General features: G+C 42.6%; 1 protein-coding gene across 1 annotated transcript in view; it reads right to left on the reverse strand.

Moving 5' to 3' along the window:
• The window catches only part of LOC144768422 (protein-glutamine gamma-glutamyltransferase E-like), a 370,967-nt gene that overhangs the window by 268,984 nt on the left and 83,443 nt on the right, over nucleotides 1–18,540 (reverse strand). The window contains exon 3 of the mRNA XM_078652065.1: nucleotides 6,637–6,861. Coding sequence (XP_078508191.1) covers nucleotides 6,637–6,861 — 225 coding nt within the window. The remainder of the gene's footprint in view (nucleotides 1–6,636; nucleotides 6,862–18,540) is intronic.

Raw genomic sequence — 18,540 nt, forward strand, 5'->3', positions numbered from 1 at the left:
AGACTCTGTAGCGAAATAGGGGCTTATTTAAAAGCTCCTTGCGCAGCCGGTGTGTCACTTTTCCTTACATTAAAAGTGACGCACCGACGACGCAAGTGGCTTGTAAATAAGCTGCATAGTCTTTATGCATGAAAACTGTAGCAGAACCTTTCTGCTGCCACAAGCATAAGCAGCAAAAGTTGTGGAAATGGATTTGCTCCATTTTTTACGGTGTGCAGACAAAATATCGAGTGGGAAATTTCGAACTACAGAAATATCGAGTCCTAAATATCGTCAGTGAGAAATATCGACTTCAAGAATATCGTGGTCAAGAATATTAGTTTGAAGGTAAGAAATATCATTTTTTTAAATATAGAAGTCAATAATATTGTTTGCAGAACTATATTGGTTTAAAATATCGATTTTTTAATTAGTGTTATGTATTTTAGGATACATTTTAAATGTATGTAATTTTTTTGTATAAGTTTTGTATATTTTATTTTGTATATGTGTTACATTTTTAGAAGTAATCAAATTTATTTTAATTAAATTTCATATTTTTTAGTTCTGTAGCAGGTAGAGGGTTTATAGGGGAATAGGGTTGGAAGTAAATGACTGATATTTAATAATATTTATTTAATTGCGATTGTATAGTGTTAATTGAGGGAAGTACTGTATTTTTAATTATTTATTAATTTGATGGTAATTATTATTAATTAATTAATTAAAAATTCAATATGGAAATTGTGTAATTAGTTTTAGGTGCGGGTTGTGGTGTTTATAGGGTTAAAGGCTGGGAAGTTTATTCATTTTTATGTGTTTTAATTTGTTTTTTTATTAATAATATGTGTTTAATTGATAAGCAATTATGTTAATTATGGAAGTACATTTAATTTTTAATTTAGATGTGGGTTGTGTGGAGTTATAGGGTAGGATGTGAGTTATAAAAAACTATTTTTGAAAATTATTTTTATATTATATTTTGAGGTATTTCCTATATGTATTTAACATTAAATGTTTTTATTTTTATTACATTTGTTTGTATTTTAATTTTTAACATAATATATATTTTTTAATTCTTTTGTTTTTCAAATATTTGTTGTTGTTGATATTTTGTTTGTTTTTAATTTGGAATTGACTTTAGTGGGAATAGTATTTTTTATCCCTCCGCTATCCAACACTTTCCCTACTGTTGCACTCGCTGGAGTGGTAATAGCAATTTTTACCCCTCCGCTATCCAGCACTTTCCCTACTGTTGCACCCACATGGAGTGGGAATAGTAATTTTTACCCCTACGCAATCCAACACTTTCCCTACTGTTGCACTGACTAGAGTGGGAATACGTATTTTTACCTCTCGACTATCCAACACTTTCCCTACTGTTGCACTGACTGGAGTGGCAATAGTCATTTTTACCCCTCCGGTATTCAACACTTTCCTTACTGTTGCACTCACTGGAAGGGGAATAGTAATTTTTACCCTTCCACTGTCCAACACTTTTTCTACCGTTGCACTCACTGGACTGGGACTCATAATTTGTATTCCTTGGCTATCCAACACTTTCCCTACTGTTGCATGCATTGGAGTGGGAATCATAATATCGATTCCTTCGCTATCCAACACTTTTCCTACTGTTGCACTCATTGGAGTGGGAATAGTCATTTTGAACCCTTTAACTTGGTAATAGAATGTTTTTTTAAATATATATTTTATATTACTATTACCTACTGGAGCTTGCCAGTAGGTAGTTATAGTTAAAACCTAGTTTCCATAGGAAATCCGCAACATTCTATTTGGAATAACTTTGGTGCCAGTGGACGAATCTTCGCAAATTTCTCCAAGAAAATGTCCGGCTCCGCTTCGCTTCTTACTTGAAAGTTGGGGAGTGATTTGTGAAGTGGGGGCCGAGAAAAAAGGGGGGTCCCAAAAAGTGTTTTCCCCATGCAATTTTCCATAGGACCTTTAGCCAGGGCTACAGCCCGAACGGCTGCACGGAATTACATCAAATTTGGCAAAAATGTAGAGTTCGGTTCGCAGATGACCCTATTTGTTGAATGGTGTAAATCCGTTCAGTAGTTCCTGAGAAAATCATAAGTAAAATCATAAGCATATCTAGAGGAGCTTGCCGTACAGTAAGCGTACCTTCCCGAGCACGAGCTGCATGCTGATTGGATGTCAACTGTCTGTCAACACTCCAAACCAGGAAGTGTTGGCAGCCATCTTGTGCCTCGGTAGAACCGAGGCACAAGAAAGCAGAAAACAAACGGGCAAAACACGCAAAGGGGGCAGGGTAGACACACCCTGACCCCCTAGGCCTGCTCAGGGGGTCCCAAAAGGACCCCCAAGGCCCAAATTTGTTTAAGTTTATTTAAATGCGGGGTACGCGTACCCTGCGAGAAAAAAAAATGACAGTGTGCTTTTTTAAAAATTAGCCCCCGGGGGGACCAAATCCCAGGGGCATATTTTTTTTAAAGTGTGGGGGGCGCAATCCCCCCACACTGCCCCGGGGACCGCCAACCCCCCGGGGCAAAGACATTAATGATGGGGAGGGCTTTGTTAGTAAGAATGCGGGGGGGCCCAGGGGACCACCACCCCCCAGGGCTCCCTTGATGTTGGTCCTGGAGCCCTCGATGGCCCTGGGGACCGCCACCCCCCAGGGCCGGCACCTGCAGTGTCCCGGGTGCCCAAACCCGGGACACTGCTGTTTGCTATGGTAGAACGGGAGCCTCGCGACTCCCACCCTACCACAGCAAACTGCTTTGATTTTTGAAAGAGAGAGCAGAAAACCTGCTCTGTCTTTCAAAAATCAAAGCCGATTCCTTTTCTATATGGGGAGCAGCATGTTAGGTGCTCTCCATGCCAACTAGCCCACCAGGAGCCTCCAGTATGGGCCAGGGGGCTCCCTTGCAGAGACGTGTAAAGAGGCCACACCCCTTTTTACACCTCTCTGCAACAGAGCCCCCGGGCGCATACTGGACGTTGCTGGTGGGCTAGTTGGTCCCCAGGGACCCCCATTATGCAAGGGAAATTAGTACCCCCTCTGAAAAAGCGCCAGGGGACTGTGTTGCAGTTTCTATTTTTGAATGTGTGTATCAAGGCTTATATTACGCTAGTACACTGAGAGGAGGGCTGTCACTCTTTCACAAGGATGATGTCATCAGTGATGTCATTTGAGATGTCATCAGTGATGTTGTGAGTGATGTCACTGACCATGTCATGAGTGATATAATATGTGATATCATCAGTAGTGCATTGCGGGCGCGCGAGTTATAGTTAACCATAACGGGGGGATTTCAATGGTTTTGTATGAGTGAAATGTCTAGCTAACTATAACATGTGTGAAACCTATGGTTTTTCAGTGAATTTCTAAGGTTTTTTAAATGCTAATTTTGAAATATAACGTGTGTGAAACCTATGGTTTTTTCAGTGAATATATATATAGATAGATAGATATAGATATATAGATAGATATAAATATATACATATTTATATATTTGTTATACAAACGCCCTGGAGCTTAGGAGTGCACTCGGCAGGAGGCCTGCCTTTCGGCTATTAATGTCGGCTTCTTCCGTCATGCCAACAAGCATTCTTCTGTGCTCTACGCGTTTCGATACACAGCATCTTAATCATATGCTTGTGAATGTAAGGTTGAAGGAAGTGCTCTTTTTTATTTTCATTATCAAATACACGCCCATAGTGGGCTTGGCAAAGTGCATTTCCTTATTCAATGCATTATGGGATGTATAGTCCTTCAAGAGCATTAATTATTTCCTTAGTAAGCTCCAGACACCTCCATACATTTGTACTCTTGAATACCTTCATAGGCTTGGCAAAACGAAAAAAGGATAATTTTTTATATACTTTTAAAATTATAAAATACATTTAAATTATTAGTTTATTCATTGTTTTACAGTAAATATATTTAATATTTATTATATATGTGTCTTCACACTTTTTAAGTTAAGTTTATTTGTTAGTTTTGTTAAAATGTATATTAAATCTATTTTTTCATTAAGTTTAATATTTAATATTTATTATTTTTGTCATTGATAATTTTTTTCAATATTTGTGGACTTACCTTTATAAATATAGGGTGTCCATATTTTTGACATCTATATTTATGACTCGATATTGTAGTATGGGTATGTTTTGGGTGTTGATGTTTTGTCAGTGAACCATTTTTTACATGTGTAAATTTTACAATAATCGTGTCTCAGGTCAACTTCTATCAGCAGTGCCTGAGTATCCTGCGCCCAGAGGCCATTCTTGTGATTGTGTCGCTGTAAATGTTTTTTTCATAAATTTTCCTCTATTCCGAATATTAGGGTGAACTTTGAAATCTTAACTCAACAAAGCCCGGCCCGTGTAAACACAAAATTGTGACACTGCTACTTTTTCAGCCTTTTGCCTTACTATTATATTGTTATCACACTTCATCAAGAACTTAGAGTACGCTTCACATTTTCTGCCCACACGAGATCACCTATTGCTGTGCTTCATGCCGCACAGCATATATGTGTAAGCATGGCGCAATGATCTTTACCCTAGGAACAAAGAGGTTGTGACTAGGTGAATGGCAGAAGATACGATAAGAGCCTAGAGCAGGCATAAACTGTTCTACTCTAATACAATACACCTATCTAATCACCCTGTAGCCTAAACCCACGCCACCAATTCATACCCACGCCACCTAAACAACTGACTTACATGAGCAACTACATCCTATTCCTCCTATACCCTTACTGCCTCCTACCCACCGTGTACTTCATTACCACTCTACCCAAGATACACCTACACTACTCCTCACGCAGTGCCTAAGCACCAGCACTTGTCAATACCGGCACTTATGCCAGCATGCTTCAAGGTGGCGATGTTTGTGTAATTTGGAGATGAGCAGTTGTTTGTTAGCTCAATATACATTAAAGACAACGTATACCTGCCGGCCAAGACATTCTTATATCTTTGGGGCCCGGAATAATCTAAATTCCCACACTTGTAGGAGTGTGATGGTTAATAGTTGTGTTGGTATTGGCCGCACCGGCAGGCTCAATGTGCAAAGCAAGCTGCAGTGACCTCCAGACAAGGGCCCTAGCACCAATGTTATTTTTATAAATCAAGCACAGCCCACACCATCTATATGTTTACTATTAGTCGTAAATCGTAAGTCTTGCAGCACAATATTTTGTTGCCATTATTCTGACATACAACCATCAAAGAAGCATGCACTGCTGCTACTTACACGTTCAATGCATGGGGAAAGCTTGTACACCTATTGCTGTTGCACCTTTCTTATGTGTGATGACAGCTTTTCTGCTGAGCTGTAGATATTCCTTATTTGAGTGAGGCTTGCAGTACTGCTGCATGTGATTTGCTGTGTTGATGACTGAGAGAAAACAGTACTTCTCTTCCCATACTGCATATTTCTGCAGGTGGGGGAGGCTTGCACTACTGCTGCATGTGAGCTGCCATTTTGGTGAATGAGAGAAAGCTGTACTGCGGTTCCAATGCTTCATGTTTCTGCAGGTGTGGGAAGCTTGCACTTTCGAGGTGCTTCTGCTGCATATGTTCTGTGTGCAAGGGAAATTTGCCTGCTACTGTCAGTATTGTACGTGATCTGTTTGTAAAGAAATTTGCCTATGGTGAGCCTGCTTTTTAGGGACTAATGAATTTGTGAAACCCTTTCCCCAATATAAAGGCAAATATTATTAACTTTGTTAATATTGTCTTATTGGTGCCGATTTTCGCTTTCCTCGGACAATTTAACAGTTCATCTGATGGGAAACAACCTTTACAACGCAGTCATTACATCGCACTACCTTTACATAGCAGTCATTACATCGCAACATCCTTTACATAGCATGTCATTACAACGCCGCCATTACATTGCATGTCACTACAACGCATGTCATTACAACGCATGTCACTACAATGCAGGCATTACATCGCAAGTCATTACAATACATATTATTACAACGCAAAATACCCTTACACTATCCGACACTTACCCTACTGTTGCACTCACTGGAGTTAGAATAGTAATTTTTACCCCTACACTATCCAACACTTACCCTACTGTTGCACTCACTGGAGTTAGAATAGCAATTTTTACCCCTACACTATCCAACACTTACCCTACTGCTGCACTCACTGGAGTTAGAATAGTAATTATTACCCCTATACTATACAACACATACCTTAAATGCGATGTAATGATATGCATTGTAATGATACGCGTTGTAAAGGTATAATGCAATGTAATGGAATGCGTTGTAAAGGTATTTTCTGAAAATGCAATGTAATGGCATGCGATGTAAAAGAATGCGTTGTAAAGGATGATGCGATGTAAAAGCTGCGTTGCAAAGGCATGCATTGTAAATGTATGCGTTGCAAAGTCATGCATTCGTCTGGGACATGGTCTAGTGATAATTATGTTTTGAGTGCATCCTTTAGAAGAGATGTAAATAAATCTGCACACCAACTTTCATTTTTGGTAGTTTCGTTCAAACCAATGGCAGGTTATTAGATTATGATATAATAATTGGTATACTGTTTTTGATTTACTCTTTCTCTGACAAATATTGTAAACTGTTGTGGTACCCTGTTTGTGGGAGCGAGTTTGACAATATTGAAAGAGATGTTAAAAGTACTTGGTACCTGCACTCCAAGGGTTGAAGAGCAAGATGAACTGGCCGAGTTTGATAGTTGAATTCTTGATGCTGGAGGAGACCTGGAGACTCAAGTCGTAGCGTCCAATGCTGGCAGTAGGGGGACTGAGGATGGTGTAAGTAAAGGTGTTTGAGGGCCCATGTTCCGGTACTGCGCTCCAGGAACCTTCTGCTGCTGAGCTGGGTAGAGGAAACTTGGTCTTTGGAGATGACACTGAAAAAGAAAATGACACATGAGAAAGAAAGGGACGCGTCTATGGTTTACTTTCAGGCATAGTTGCAATGACAGCATTCAAACATGATACAATGATTTGTTTCTAGACTCTTTTTTACTCAGGATGTCCTTAGTTTCTAGGCATTGTGAGGAACATGTTCTACCACTAATACCTTTTTGTAGTGGTACTCAAGGTGTTGACCTCCGAAGGATAGAAGGCCGAGTTTACATTGCCAATATTTCATTCTGCAACACGCAGATCACAGATATTAGCAGGAAACATTTAACATACTATGCAAACTTACCAGCTACAGATCTGAGCGATGGTTTGCACAAAGAGGCACAGACCAGTGTGTCCCTGCTTACCGACCCATTGAGGACCTGACTTGGCAGGGCAAGTTGAACTATTCCAATTGGTGCAATACCAGGTCTGATTAGCATGTGGCTAGTGTCAGTCTAGAGTTAGCAAAAACAAAATTATGGACTAGAATGTAACCACCCGTATACACTAGTAGTTGAGATCAATAAAAAAACATACTTTCCCATGCTTTAAATGGGTTGATACAGGTATGGAGTACCTCAGTTTTTATTCTAAAAGGGAAAGCACCTCTTAAGTTTTGAGTTTAAAACCAAAGGGGCTACTAATGCCCGCCTGAGGGTCCAGGCTCTGATCCTAATACACACAACTAAGACAGTTGCTCTGCTGTATTGCTGAGCAATAAAGCTGTCTTTTGCCTAATTTGCCTTTCAAGACTTCCTCAATTGTAAACATTAGCTGAAGCCTCAATTTAAAGTTCAGAAAAATAACTCTGGCCTCCACGTTACCATATCAAGTTAATATAAGATATAATTCTAAAAAAAAATTAGAAAAGCAAAAATGACCCCGCACCCGAGCACAAAAAAATCTCTCTATAATGTGTCTAAATATCCTAATGCATCATGTCACTACAAAGAACATAGGGCTAGATGTAGGTAATTGTAAATTACGATTCGAAAATACCGAATTTTACCGATTCGGTATTTTCGAATCAGTAATTGCTTTGTAGATAAAAAAATCGGTAAAAATTACCGAATCGTTAAGATTCGGTAATTACCGAATCGGTATTTACCGATTCGGTAATTGCCATTAATTCCTATGGGCCTGGAGGCCCATAGGAATGAATGTCAATTACCAATTAAATACCGATTCGGTAAAATAGGCAAAGAGTCAAGGGTGGCAGGGTGTCACTTTGACACCCTGTTGTACCCCTGATTAGTGCTTGTGTGCACATGTGGCACACATACATGCCCTAAGGGCATGTATGTCTGCCACATGGCACAGTTGAAAATGCATTGATTTGCATTTTCTAAGGTATTCCTTATTTACCACCAACTAATAGTTGGTGGTAAATAACGAATCCTTAAAGCACATGAGCACTGTTTAAAGTGCTTCCTACATGTCATTTACCGATTCGGTAAATACCGAATCGGTAAATGATGATTCGGTAAATACCGAATCAGTAAATACCGATTTGGTATTTACCGAATCTGTAAAATGGCCCCCTACATGACAAAAGCCTATTACCGGTCGGTAACGGCCTATTTCGGCCGTTACCGACCGGTAATGGCCTTCCTACATCTGGCACCATAGTATTTCATGGCGGCAAGCAATTCTGTGATGTTTTAAAAGCATAAAGTGTCTATGAATGAAAAAGAATAAATTGTCTACAATCAAGTTTTGCGACTGTTTAACTTGTTTTTCTGGGAAGCTATTTAGTGAAATACTATGTTCTTTGTTGTGACACGATGCACTAGGATATTTAGACACATTATAGAGAGATTTTTATATGCTCTGGTGCGGGGTCATTTTTGCTTTTTCTGTTAGTTGTGATTCATAATCACCTTGTGGGATGTATATGGGTCAAATCCCAGACCCAACGCACAGGGACTGAAAGAAGATAGGCTCATATAATATTAACGTTTAGTGCTGGATCTGCAAAGCTCTGACCCTTCGCAGTATAATGTTTTCTAAGATGTAATTCTAGCATTACTATTTTACATATTCTGCACAGAGGAAGTAACTAGAAGTTCTTTTAGTATGGAGAATTGAGAGATCCTGTGTCGAAGATGCATTGCGCATCGCCAGTTCCAAAGAGCTGTGGGGTTGTGGTGCAAAGTCCTGTGTCTTCACTGAGGATGCAGTCGATGAGGAGCTTGTGATGCAAAGGCCTGCATTGAGGATTCATTGCACAGTGGTGGTTTCAAGAAGACTGCAAGCTGCAATACGTGGTCCAGCATTAGGAATCCGTTGTGCTGTGGCGGTCCGAGACATCGGTTATGCTTCACAGGATATTAAGTGAGCTGGCTGAACACCTTCACACCCACATCCAACGGCCCAGGATTCGGGGTAAGACTCACACCAGACAGAGTCCAGGTGCTGGGTTCAAGATGGTTGGAGCTTTTTCTCTCTGTGAGGTGTTGATCAGGATGTCAGGCAACTAACCCTCTAAGTCAGTATGGTGATCCTGGGTTCAAGATGCAGGTCCAGTCCTTCACTCAGGCAGCAGGGCAGCATCCAGCAGAGCAGCTGGACAACAGAGTAGCAGTCCTTCCTGCTGAACAGCACAGCAGGCCTTCTGTGTCTTAAACAGGTCCAGATGTGTATTAAAGAGTTGGGTCTGAGGGTCAACTATTTATATCTAGTGCTCACTTTGAAGTAGGGGAATGTTCTACAGAATTTCCTTTGAAGTTTTTCGAGTTTCTAGCCTCCCCTGTCCTGGTTCAAATAGTTAAGGCAGGAATATGCAAACTTTCTAAAAGTGACATCTCCAAAATTGTAAATTAAAAGCCAATTTTATCTTTAGAGAGGATTGTTAATTACAATTTCCCAGATACCAAACATGACATTTTTATCTACTCCCAATTTAAAGTGATCACTTATTAAATGTAATAAGTTAATCTAACATTATACTATGGAAGTGGTAGCACTTGCAGTAGTGAAAAATTAATTTAAGAGTTGTTCACTACCAGGACATGTAAAACTTAAAAGTACATGTCCAAACTTTTTAAATACACTGCAGCCTGCTATATGGGCCTACCGTATTAAAAAGGAAAGTTTGGGCATGGCAAGAGGTTTATTTTGCCATGTTGAAATGGCAGTTTAAAACTGCATCCACAGGCTGCAATGGCAGGGCTGAGACAGTTTTAAAAGGCTGCTTAAGTGGATAGCCAATAAGTGGTGCAGACCCACTGGCAGCATTGAATTAACAGGTTCTGCCTACACATAGACCACCTTACAAGAGACTTACAATAAAATTAAATATGCCAATGAGTCAATTTTACCATGTTTAAGTGAAAGATCACAAGCACTTTTGCACTGATTAGTTGTGGTAAAGTATGCAGAGTCCTTAAAGCCAAAATAATGGTTTCAGAAAACAATAGGGTGAAGCCAAAAACTTCAGGGATGACCCTGCAGAAAGGTCCAAGTCCAACACTGCTCAATCGATGTTTGATCCTAGATATTCAGGTCAATTTCACAAATCACTACCTCTAATAAAGAACATACAGGTTTGAGGGGATCACTCATTCAGTTCTTATGGGTTCAGGTAAATCAACAACATTAACAACATATAAAGCAACAGTACTGGAACAAGCATGTAACCCTGAATTAGCTGTTAAACATAGTTCTGGTTTGGTGGCACTCAGTGACAGCGTGAATCGAATAAATTACAAGACTGATACAATGACGATACAACTTTTATATATTGGTTATTGAAGAAGAAGCAAAAAGGGTAGATGCCAAGAAGGTGAAGGTAACTTCATAACCTCAACCTCCCCAATTTTCCTACTAAAGGACTTTGCTAAAAAAGTTAAAAGGCACTTTATTTTTCTTAAGAATTGTCTCCAGCCAAAACAAAACCATGTGTCATTCTGATCCAAGCCCTAAATGTTGTATTGCTTAAATGTTTCAGTTCAAATGTCAGAAAAAGAAATAAGTATATAATCCTTTTCTGGGCAGTGAATGTTTGCACCCGTTAACTAAACTTAACTGCTTGTCACAATTGAGTTTATTCAAGAACTTGCAAAGATGAAAATTAGGAGTGTACGGTGCACATAGTTCTGTTTCACAGCTGTAACTGTCATTATAAGTTCGGCCGTTTACACACATCTGATGGCATATGGATCTAGTACCTCTCCGGCAATGACAAGATACCTCAGTGGAGATTAACAGTGTGTGCAATAATATAGGGAAACAATATTTGATCAGAAGGAATTAATTCTGGCCGAGGCAGGTCCCCTGCTAGTGGGATGGTATATATCTCTGTGGACTGGACACTCAGCAATTTCCGTCATGTTTCTCTCCTTAGAAGAAGGAAGACGAATTAAGATTAGGGAGAGATATGGAATTTGACCCTTGTATGGAGACGTGCTCTCCACTAAGGTGATGATCATCAATTACATACTTAGTGTTCCCCTTCTTTACCCAGGAACCTCCAGAGTTTTACTAGTAAGGGCCTGATTAAAAGTATAGGTGCTATTGATAGCACCTGGTAAAAAATGATACCACAGGGTTTGTTATTTATTGGATGACATAAAAGGCACCTATTACGAGTTTCTGGGGAATAACATAAAGATTTTGGGGTTCAACTAACCAATATCCGCATGATACGATAATTACTGTATGGTTTTCCCCTGTAAAATTTCGAGAGGTTTGACCTGGCCAAATGTAACAAAGGTTGACCCTGCATGGCATCCTTGACATGGTCTCCCCAGTTTTTTTGCCTCTTCCTCCAGTGTTTTTGTGTGTGCTGGTTTCGTTTTTGCAGTTCTAGATGCTTTGGGCACTTTGCCACTGCTGATCAGTGCCAAAGTGCAAGTGCTCCTTTTGTAAATTGTGCATATGGGTTGGTGTTTCCATGATTGGCTTGTTTGACGTACTACTAAGTCCCTTGTACAGTGCACTGTGTGTGCCCATGGCCTGTAAGCCAAATACTGCTAGTTGACCTGCACCACCCACACAAGCAGCCTTTCAAAAGGGGTCTCAGACCTGCCACTGCAGTGTCTGCATGCGGACTCTACTGTCATGTCCACCTGGCATTTGCACCGACTTGCCAGGCCCTAACCTTCCCTTCTAGTACATGTGAGTCACTGCTAAGGTAGGCCCAATTTTCCCTACGGCAGAGTGCAGTGTATGTGGAAGATAGGACATGAACCAATATGTGGGGCATGTCCTGATAGTGAAATACAGTGAATTTTGTGTTTCGCTATTGAAAGGCTATCTGTCCAATAGGATAGAATTTATAACATCTTATAAGTATAACGTTTCATTGGGAAAAGATAGAAAGGTGGAGTTTGGTATCTCTGAACGCAGAATATAAAAATTTATCTTCTGGTAAAGATGATTTCTTTTATTGTGTGTTTGAAAATACCACTTTTAGAAAGTGAGAATTCGCTTGCTTATACATCTCGTGTACCTCTGCTGGTTTGTGGATTGACTGTCGGGTTTTAGAATGAAAAAGACTGGGGATGTGCATTCTCTTAAGTCTGAAGGCGGTTGAGGTGTGTCCTGCATTTCCTGGATGAGTGTGGGCTGGCTGAATAAACCTGGGCTGCAGCATTTAGAGTAGTGGGAGGAGATTACCCTGTACATTAATAGGCCTGGTCTGCCTTGGACAATGCTGTTTCCACCTCCTGCCAGGAAGCTGCACAAGTGACAACAGAACTGGTTTGGACTGGGCTTAGAGTCCCTCTGCCAGAAGAGAACAAAGAGAAATGCAGTATAAATATTGGGGCCCAGACCCCAAGACTTTAAATAACTTCTGGACTCAAAAGGAACCTCTGCCAAGTAGAAGAGCTGGAGAAACAGAAGGAGAAGTACTGCCCCTTTGCTGCATGCTATTAGGGTTGGCCTGCAGTGGCTGTTTCTGCCAAGGAGAGGACAAAGACTTTGCTGTGTGCTGAGTATCCTTATTGAAGACTATCGCCAAGGGCTTGAAGTAGAGCTTGCCTCCTGTTCTGAATTCTCAGGGACACCAAGACTTGACCATCAGCTCCCCTGAATTCCCTGGCTGGATTTTCTGACCTGCCAAGGGGTGCCTGTGTCTGTGTTGGGCCTAGTTTGTCCAGCTGCTGGGAGCTGAGAAAACCTGAAGCAACTGAAGAAGCGTGACGCATCTGCACCTGTTTCCGACGCAACATCGTCATGCGGGAAGAATTTCCACACATCGCCGCCGTGCTGCTGAAGGAACCGAAGCAGCGCCTGACCGCTGCTGGAGAAAACACTGCATTCCGAGTCTCGTGCACTGCTCTCCGAAGTCTGAGATCACTGCCTGACTGTGACGCAGACCCTGCTGTATGGCTGCAAGAAGTGGCGCATCCTCAAATCCCCACACATCGCACCAGGGTTACAAGCCTACATCAACGCCGGGGCTGCAGTAAGAAACCGACACATCACCTTCCCGCACAGTAAGAAACAGACGCATCAGCTTCTCTCCAGTAAGTAACCAACACATCACCTCCCCTGCGTGGCAGTAGAGAACCAATGCATTACCTCCCCTGGAGCTAGGACCGATGTATCACCTTCCCTGAGTGCAAGGAACCGACGCATCACCTTCCCCGCAGCTGTTTTTCTTTATGATTTTGACACAACCCAGGAACTTTGTGTTGTGAAAGTGTTGCATCTATAGTTTGCTATAGATTAAAAAAAATGTTACCTTCTAAAAGTCATATCTTGATAACTGTATGTTGGATTTTTGTCGTTTTTGTCCTGTTTGGTTTAGATAAAGTTTGCTTATTTTCTAAACTGGTCTGGTGTCTATTTGCATTATTTTCACTGCGTTACTGTATGTTTACACAAATTCTTTACACACTGCCTCTGAGATAAGCCTGTCTGCTCATGCCAAGCTACCAACGGGGTGAGCAGTGGGTATTTTAGCAGTGTGTGCCCCTTACCCTAACTAGGAAGAAGGGTCCCTACTTGGACAAAGGTGCAAACCCTTGCCAACTAGAGACCCTTATCTCTAACATTGGTGGTCAGTGGTGAGGATTAGGACTTGCATCTGTGCCTTACATACAGTGAGTGATGTAGACTACTAGCAAAGTACAGACCATTATGCAACCACATACTATTTAGTTAACTTTCTATTTTGGGATTTTTCTACTGCTTATCAACTTCCAATGTTCACCATGACCAAACCAAGATCAATTGCATCTATGGATATTGCTTTTAAAGAGGATAGGGTAGAAACCTACACTGTGCCACATTTAAATACATCTGTAAGAAATTTAAAATCTCAGTGAGAGGCCTCACCAGAAAGGAGGAAAACCAAAAGTCACTGAGGGCCTGGCTGGAATCAAGGAATGCCTGTGGGCACACAGGGGACCTATGGCTGAGGCAGAGAATTTAGATGGGCAGCAGGATGGGCCATTGGTACTGTCTGGAGAGAGGGTACCTTCCAGAGAGGGCAGCAGAGTCTCTTCAAGGGGGATGTCTCCAGAGGAGCTGGAGGACAGAGCGGGAAGCAGTGTGCATGAGATAGAGCTTGCGTAGCTCGAGTTGGGGAAGGAGAGTGACATGGAGGAAAAGAATTTAGAATTAGAGAGGCAGAAACTTGCAATGGAGGAAAAGAGGGTGCTCTTAGATCATGAGAGAAGTTTGAAGGAGCCCGAACATACAAGCCAAGAGTGTGAAGTCCAGTTCCAATGATGGCAGCTTGTCATGGGTATGAGGTAGGAATGAGGTCCCACAGATTCCCTGAGAGAGAATGGGGAGTGGGGTTGTGGAGCCGCTTCACTGCAGAAGGGTGGGACACCTTGTTAGCCTTACCAGAGAAGGATAAAGTAATTCATGCTCCTATGAAGGAGGCCTTAGTCAGATGGAGTTACAAATGGGTGTCTCTAGTTGGCAGAGGTAGTTACCTTTGTCCAAATAGGGACCCTTGCTTCTAGTCAGGGTAAGGGGGATACACACTTTAGATAACCCCTGCTCATCCCCTTGGTCGTTTGGCATGAGCATGCAGGCTTATCCCAAAGGCAATGTGTAAAATATTTATACTCAAAACACACAGTAATACAGTGATAACACCACAAATGGACACCACACCAGTTTAGAAAAAATTAAATATCTTTATCTAAACTTCAACAAGACCAAAATGACAAAACCCAACTTGCATTTAATAAAATAGCACTTCAAAACAGTTACTTGCAAAAATAACACTTGTAAAACAAAATAGCACCAACGGGGCTATTATGATGTTGAGGACAGCAATAAATCCAAAGTACGGCACCAACCGCAAGGAGCACGATGTCGGGCATGGAGTTACACGGACCCCCAAACAAACAGTACCTTGTAAACAAATGTCTATGATGATACACAGCGTCGTGGAGGTGAGGTGTCTGTGCTTAGGTGGAAGCCAGTTCCTGGCTGCCATCAAGGAGACGAGGAGTCTTGTCCATGATGGCGGGGTATGTTGAATGCAGGACAGGAAAGTTGGTTGGGTCGGCGGTGAGGCATCTGTTACAGTGACGGTGTGAAGTTGGCGAGTTCGTGGAGTCACCCTCAGCAGTTATTGGTGCCGCGATAACAGGATGCAGGAGTTGGTGCGAGTGCTGGCATCGGGAATGTGAATAACTGCTGGCATCGGCAGGAATTGAAGGAGGCAACAGAACTGCGGTGCAGGCTGGGTGGTGCGTTGTACACTTCACAAGCGGTGTCCCTGGCCTTGGTTCAGGTTGCGGTTTCATGGCGGCATTGCTGACAGCATTGGAGATTGTTTTTCATAGTTCTTTGCAGTTTCTTCCAGATCCCAACAGCAGGAACAACCTCCAGAGGCCCCAAACTGGAATAGGCACCTCCTGGCATGTCTTTGTGTCCGTGAGACTTCAGAACAGGAGGCCAGCACACACAGGCCCTTGGCGATTCTTTTTCAAGCAGGGTCACTGTAAAGTTTCAGTCTTTGTATTTTCCTTGGCAGACACAGCAACTGCATGCCAACCCCACACAGCACACAGCAAAGGGGCAGTACTCCTCCTCACAGCTCTCCAGCTCTTCTCCCTGGCAAAGGTTCCTTTTGAGTCCAGAAGTGATCTAAAGTTCTGGGGCTTTAGGTCCACTACATATACCTCCTTTTTTTATTTGTTCTCTTTGTGCAAGGGTCTCTGAGCCCAACCCAAACTAGTTATGTGCTCACTGGTGCAGTATGACCACAGGGCGTGGAGACAGCATTGTGCAAGGGAGACAGGCCCCATTCAGGTGCAAGAAAATCTCCTCCCACTAATCTAAAAGCAGCCAAGGTTTATTCATCTCAGGTCTGAGTCATCCAGGAAGGGCCAGGTACACCTGAACCATCCAGTGGCTGTCTACACTGCATACACATCCTCAGCCCTTTTCACTCCTAAACCAGACAGGCAATCCACAAACAGGCAGAGGCACACAGAATGGTTAAACAAGAAATAGCCACTTTCTAAAAGTGGTATTTTCAAACACACAGTTTAAAAAACATCTTTACTGAAAGATTTTTCATTAAATTCTGAGTTCAGAGATACCAAGCTCCACCTTTCCATATTATCCCTATGGGAAGTTATACTTGTAAGATGTTAGAAAGTATTCCCCATTCTATCCTATGGGAAATAAGCCCTTACAATAATGAAAAATGAAATTGGCAGTAGTTCACTATCAGAACATGTCACACACACCATAACATGTTCTACCTTTTACATACCCTGCACCCTGCCTGAGGGGGGGGGGGTACCTTGGTCCTAACATAGTGGTGCCTTACATGTAAATTAGGGTATGTCGAAGTGGGTGCACTTGCCAGGATGTCAAGGCAGTTTAAAAACTGTGCACAGACACTGCAGTGGCAGGTCTGAGATACATTGTCAAGACTACTCCTATGGGTGGCACAATCAGTGATGCAGGCTTACTAGTAGCATTTGATTTACAGGCAATGGCATCCTCAGTGCACTTTACTAGGGTCTTATCAGTAAATCAAAAATGCCAATCAGGGAGAACCAATTGTAACAACAATCTACACAGGGAGCACTTGTGCTTTGACACTGATCCGCAGAAGCAAAGTGCCCAAAGCATCTAAGCAAGCAAAAACGAAATCCAGCACAGCCTCAAAAATTCAGGCGGTCGAGGCAAAAGGTCAGGGGTAATCACACCAAGGATGCCTTGTCTAACAGAAAGTATGACAAGACCACAGAACTATATCGGCAGAAGTTCATGGTTTGAAAGAAACTTGAGTCACAAACTTGGTGTGAGTATGTTTCTTCCTTTTGCAGAGCACAGACTTGTTGGGTGAGGGGTAGTCATGGAACTGATTTTGATTGGCTCTATGATTTTATGGCACTGGAACACTTCTCTGCTAATAGTCGGAGGTGGGAAGGGTCCCCAGCAGAAGAGTGAATGGGGACAAGGGTAAACAAAAGGAGTTCCAAAAAGGCCCCCCAAATAATTCCCATGGGAAAGGTTCACAGCCCTTGGTGGTAAGAAACCATGGTTGTCTACAGGGAAGCCTGAAGAGAAGGGTCCCTGCAAATGCTTTGCTTGTAATTAGGTGGGTCACTACAGGAGGATCTGACGTGTCCCAAGTATACACCTGCACCCACTGGTGCACCACCCCGTGGTTTGGCTAATGTAGTGCTAGGGAGTGTTGGACACACAGGGAGGGTGGGAGCCAGCAGAATCAACCCTTGTCTCACTAGGGCACAGTGAGATGGTCCCAAGGCCCCGCCTGCCCGCAAACACTAAGAAATACTGGCAGTGGTTGACCATTAATGTCCATAGGGTGGAGGCTCTGAAAGACACCAGAGCCGATATGACAGCTGTTAGTTAGGTGGCTAGTGTCTGAAAAGCAGGTGATCAGTCCGTATCACATTGGATGTACTGGAAGATGGGTCTCCTGTTAAGTGAGCCTAAGGTTGCTGAGCATCGTGTGCTGATGGTGCCCCAGCACTTCAGAGCCTTTCTGCTGGGGCTGGCTCATGATGTGCCTTTGGAAGGGCATTTGGGGCAGGACAAGACCGTTGAAAGGCTTGTCATCCAGTTTAACTGGCCCTAACTGCGCAAGAGCTCTGACTTGCATGTAGGACTGCCCAGACCTGCTAAATAAGTGGCAAGAGTGGCAGTAACTGCAAGGCTTCTCTCCAACCTTTTCCTATAGTCAGCACCCCTTTTGAGAGGGTGGGTATTGATATTGTGGGGCCACTGGACCACAGGACAGCCATGAGCAACAGGTTTATCCAGGCCTTGGTGGGGAATGCCAGCTGGTACCCCGAGGCTACCCCTCTCCTGCACACGATGGCCCAAGTGGTGGGCTGGTCACTGATGGAGATCTGTTCCAGGTGGGGTTCCCCAGAGAGGTGGTGTTCGACCGGTGCACAAACTTTATATCCAAGTATATGAAGTTCTTGTGACAGGTGTGTATGTTACCTATATGTTCACCACTCCTAACCACCCACAAGGTAATGGGTTGGTTGAGAGATTCAACCTGACCCTCAAGGGCATGATTATGGGTCTTGCAGAACCCATGAGGTATAAGTGGGACGTCCGCTTACCGTTCCTGCTCTGCTGTTTGCATACAGTGAGGTACCGCAGAAGTCCTTGGGGTTCGCCCCTTTGAGATTTTGTATGGTCATCCTGTAAGAGGACCTTTGAGTCTGTTCAAGGAATGCTGGGAGAAAGCTCCCCGTAAACCCTCC

The sequence above is a fragment of the Lissotriton helveticus genome, chromosome 7, assembly GCF_964261635.1.
Source record: "Lissotriton helveticus chromosome 7, aLisHel1.1, whole genome shotgun sequence".
Classification (NCBI taxonomy): domain Eukaryota; kingdom Metazoa; phylum Chordata; class Amphibia; order Caudata; family Salamandridae; genus Lissotriton; species Lissotriton helveticus.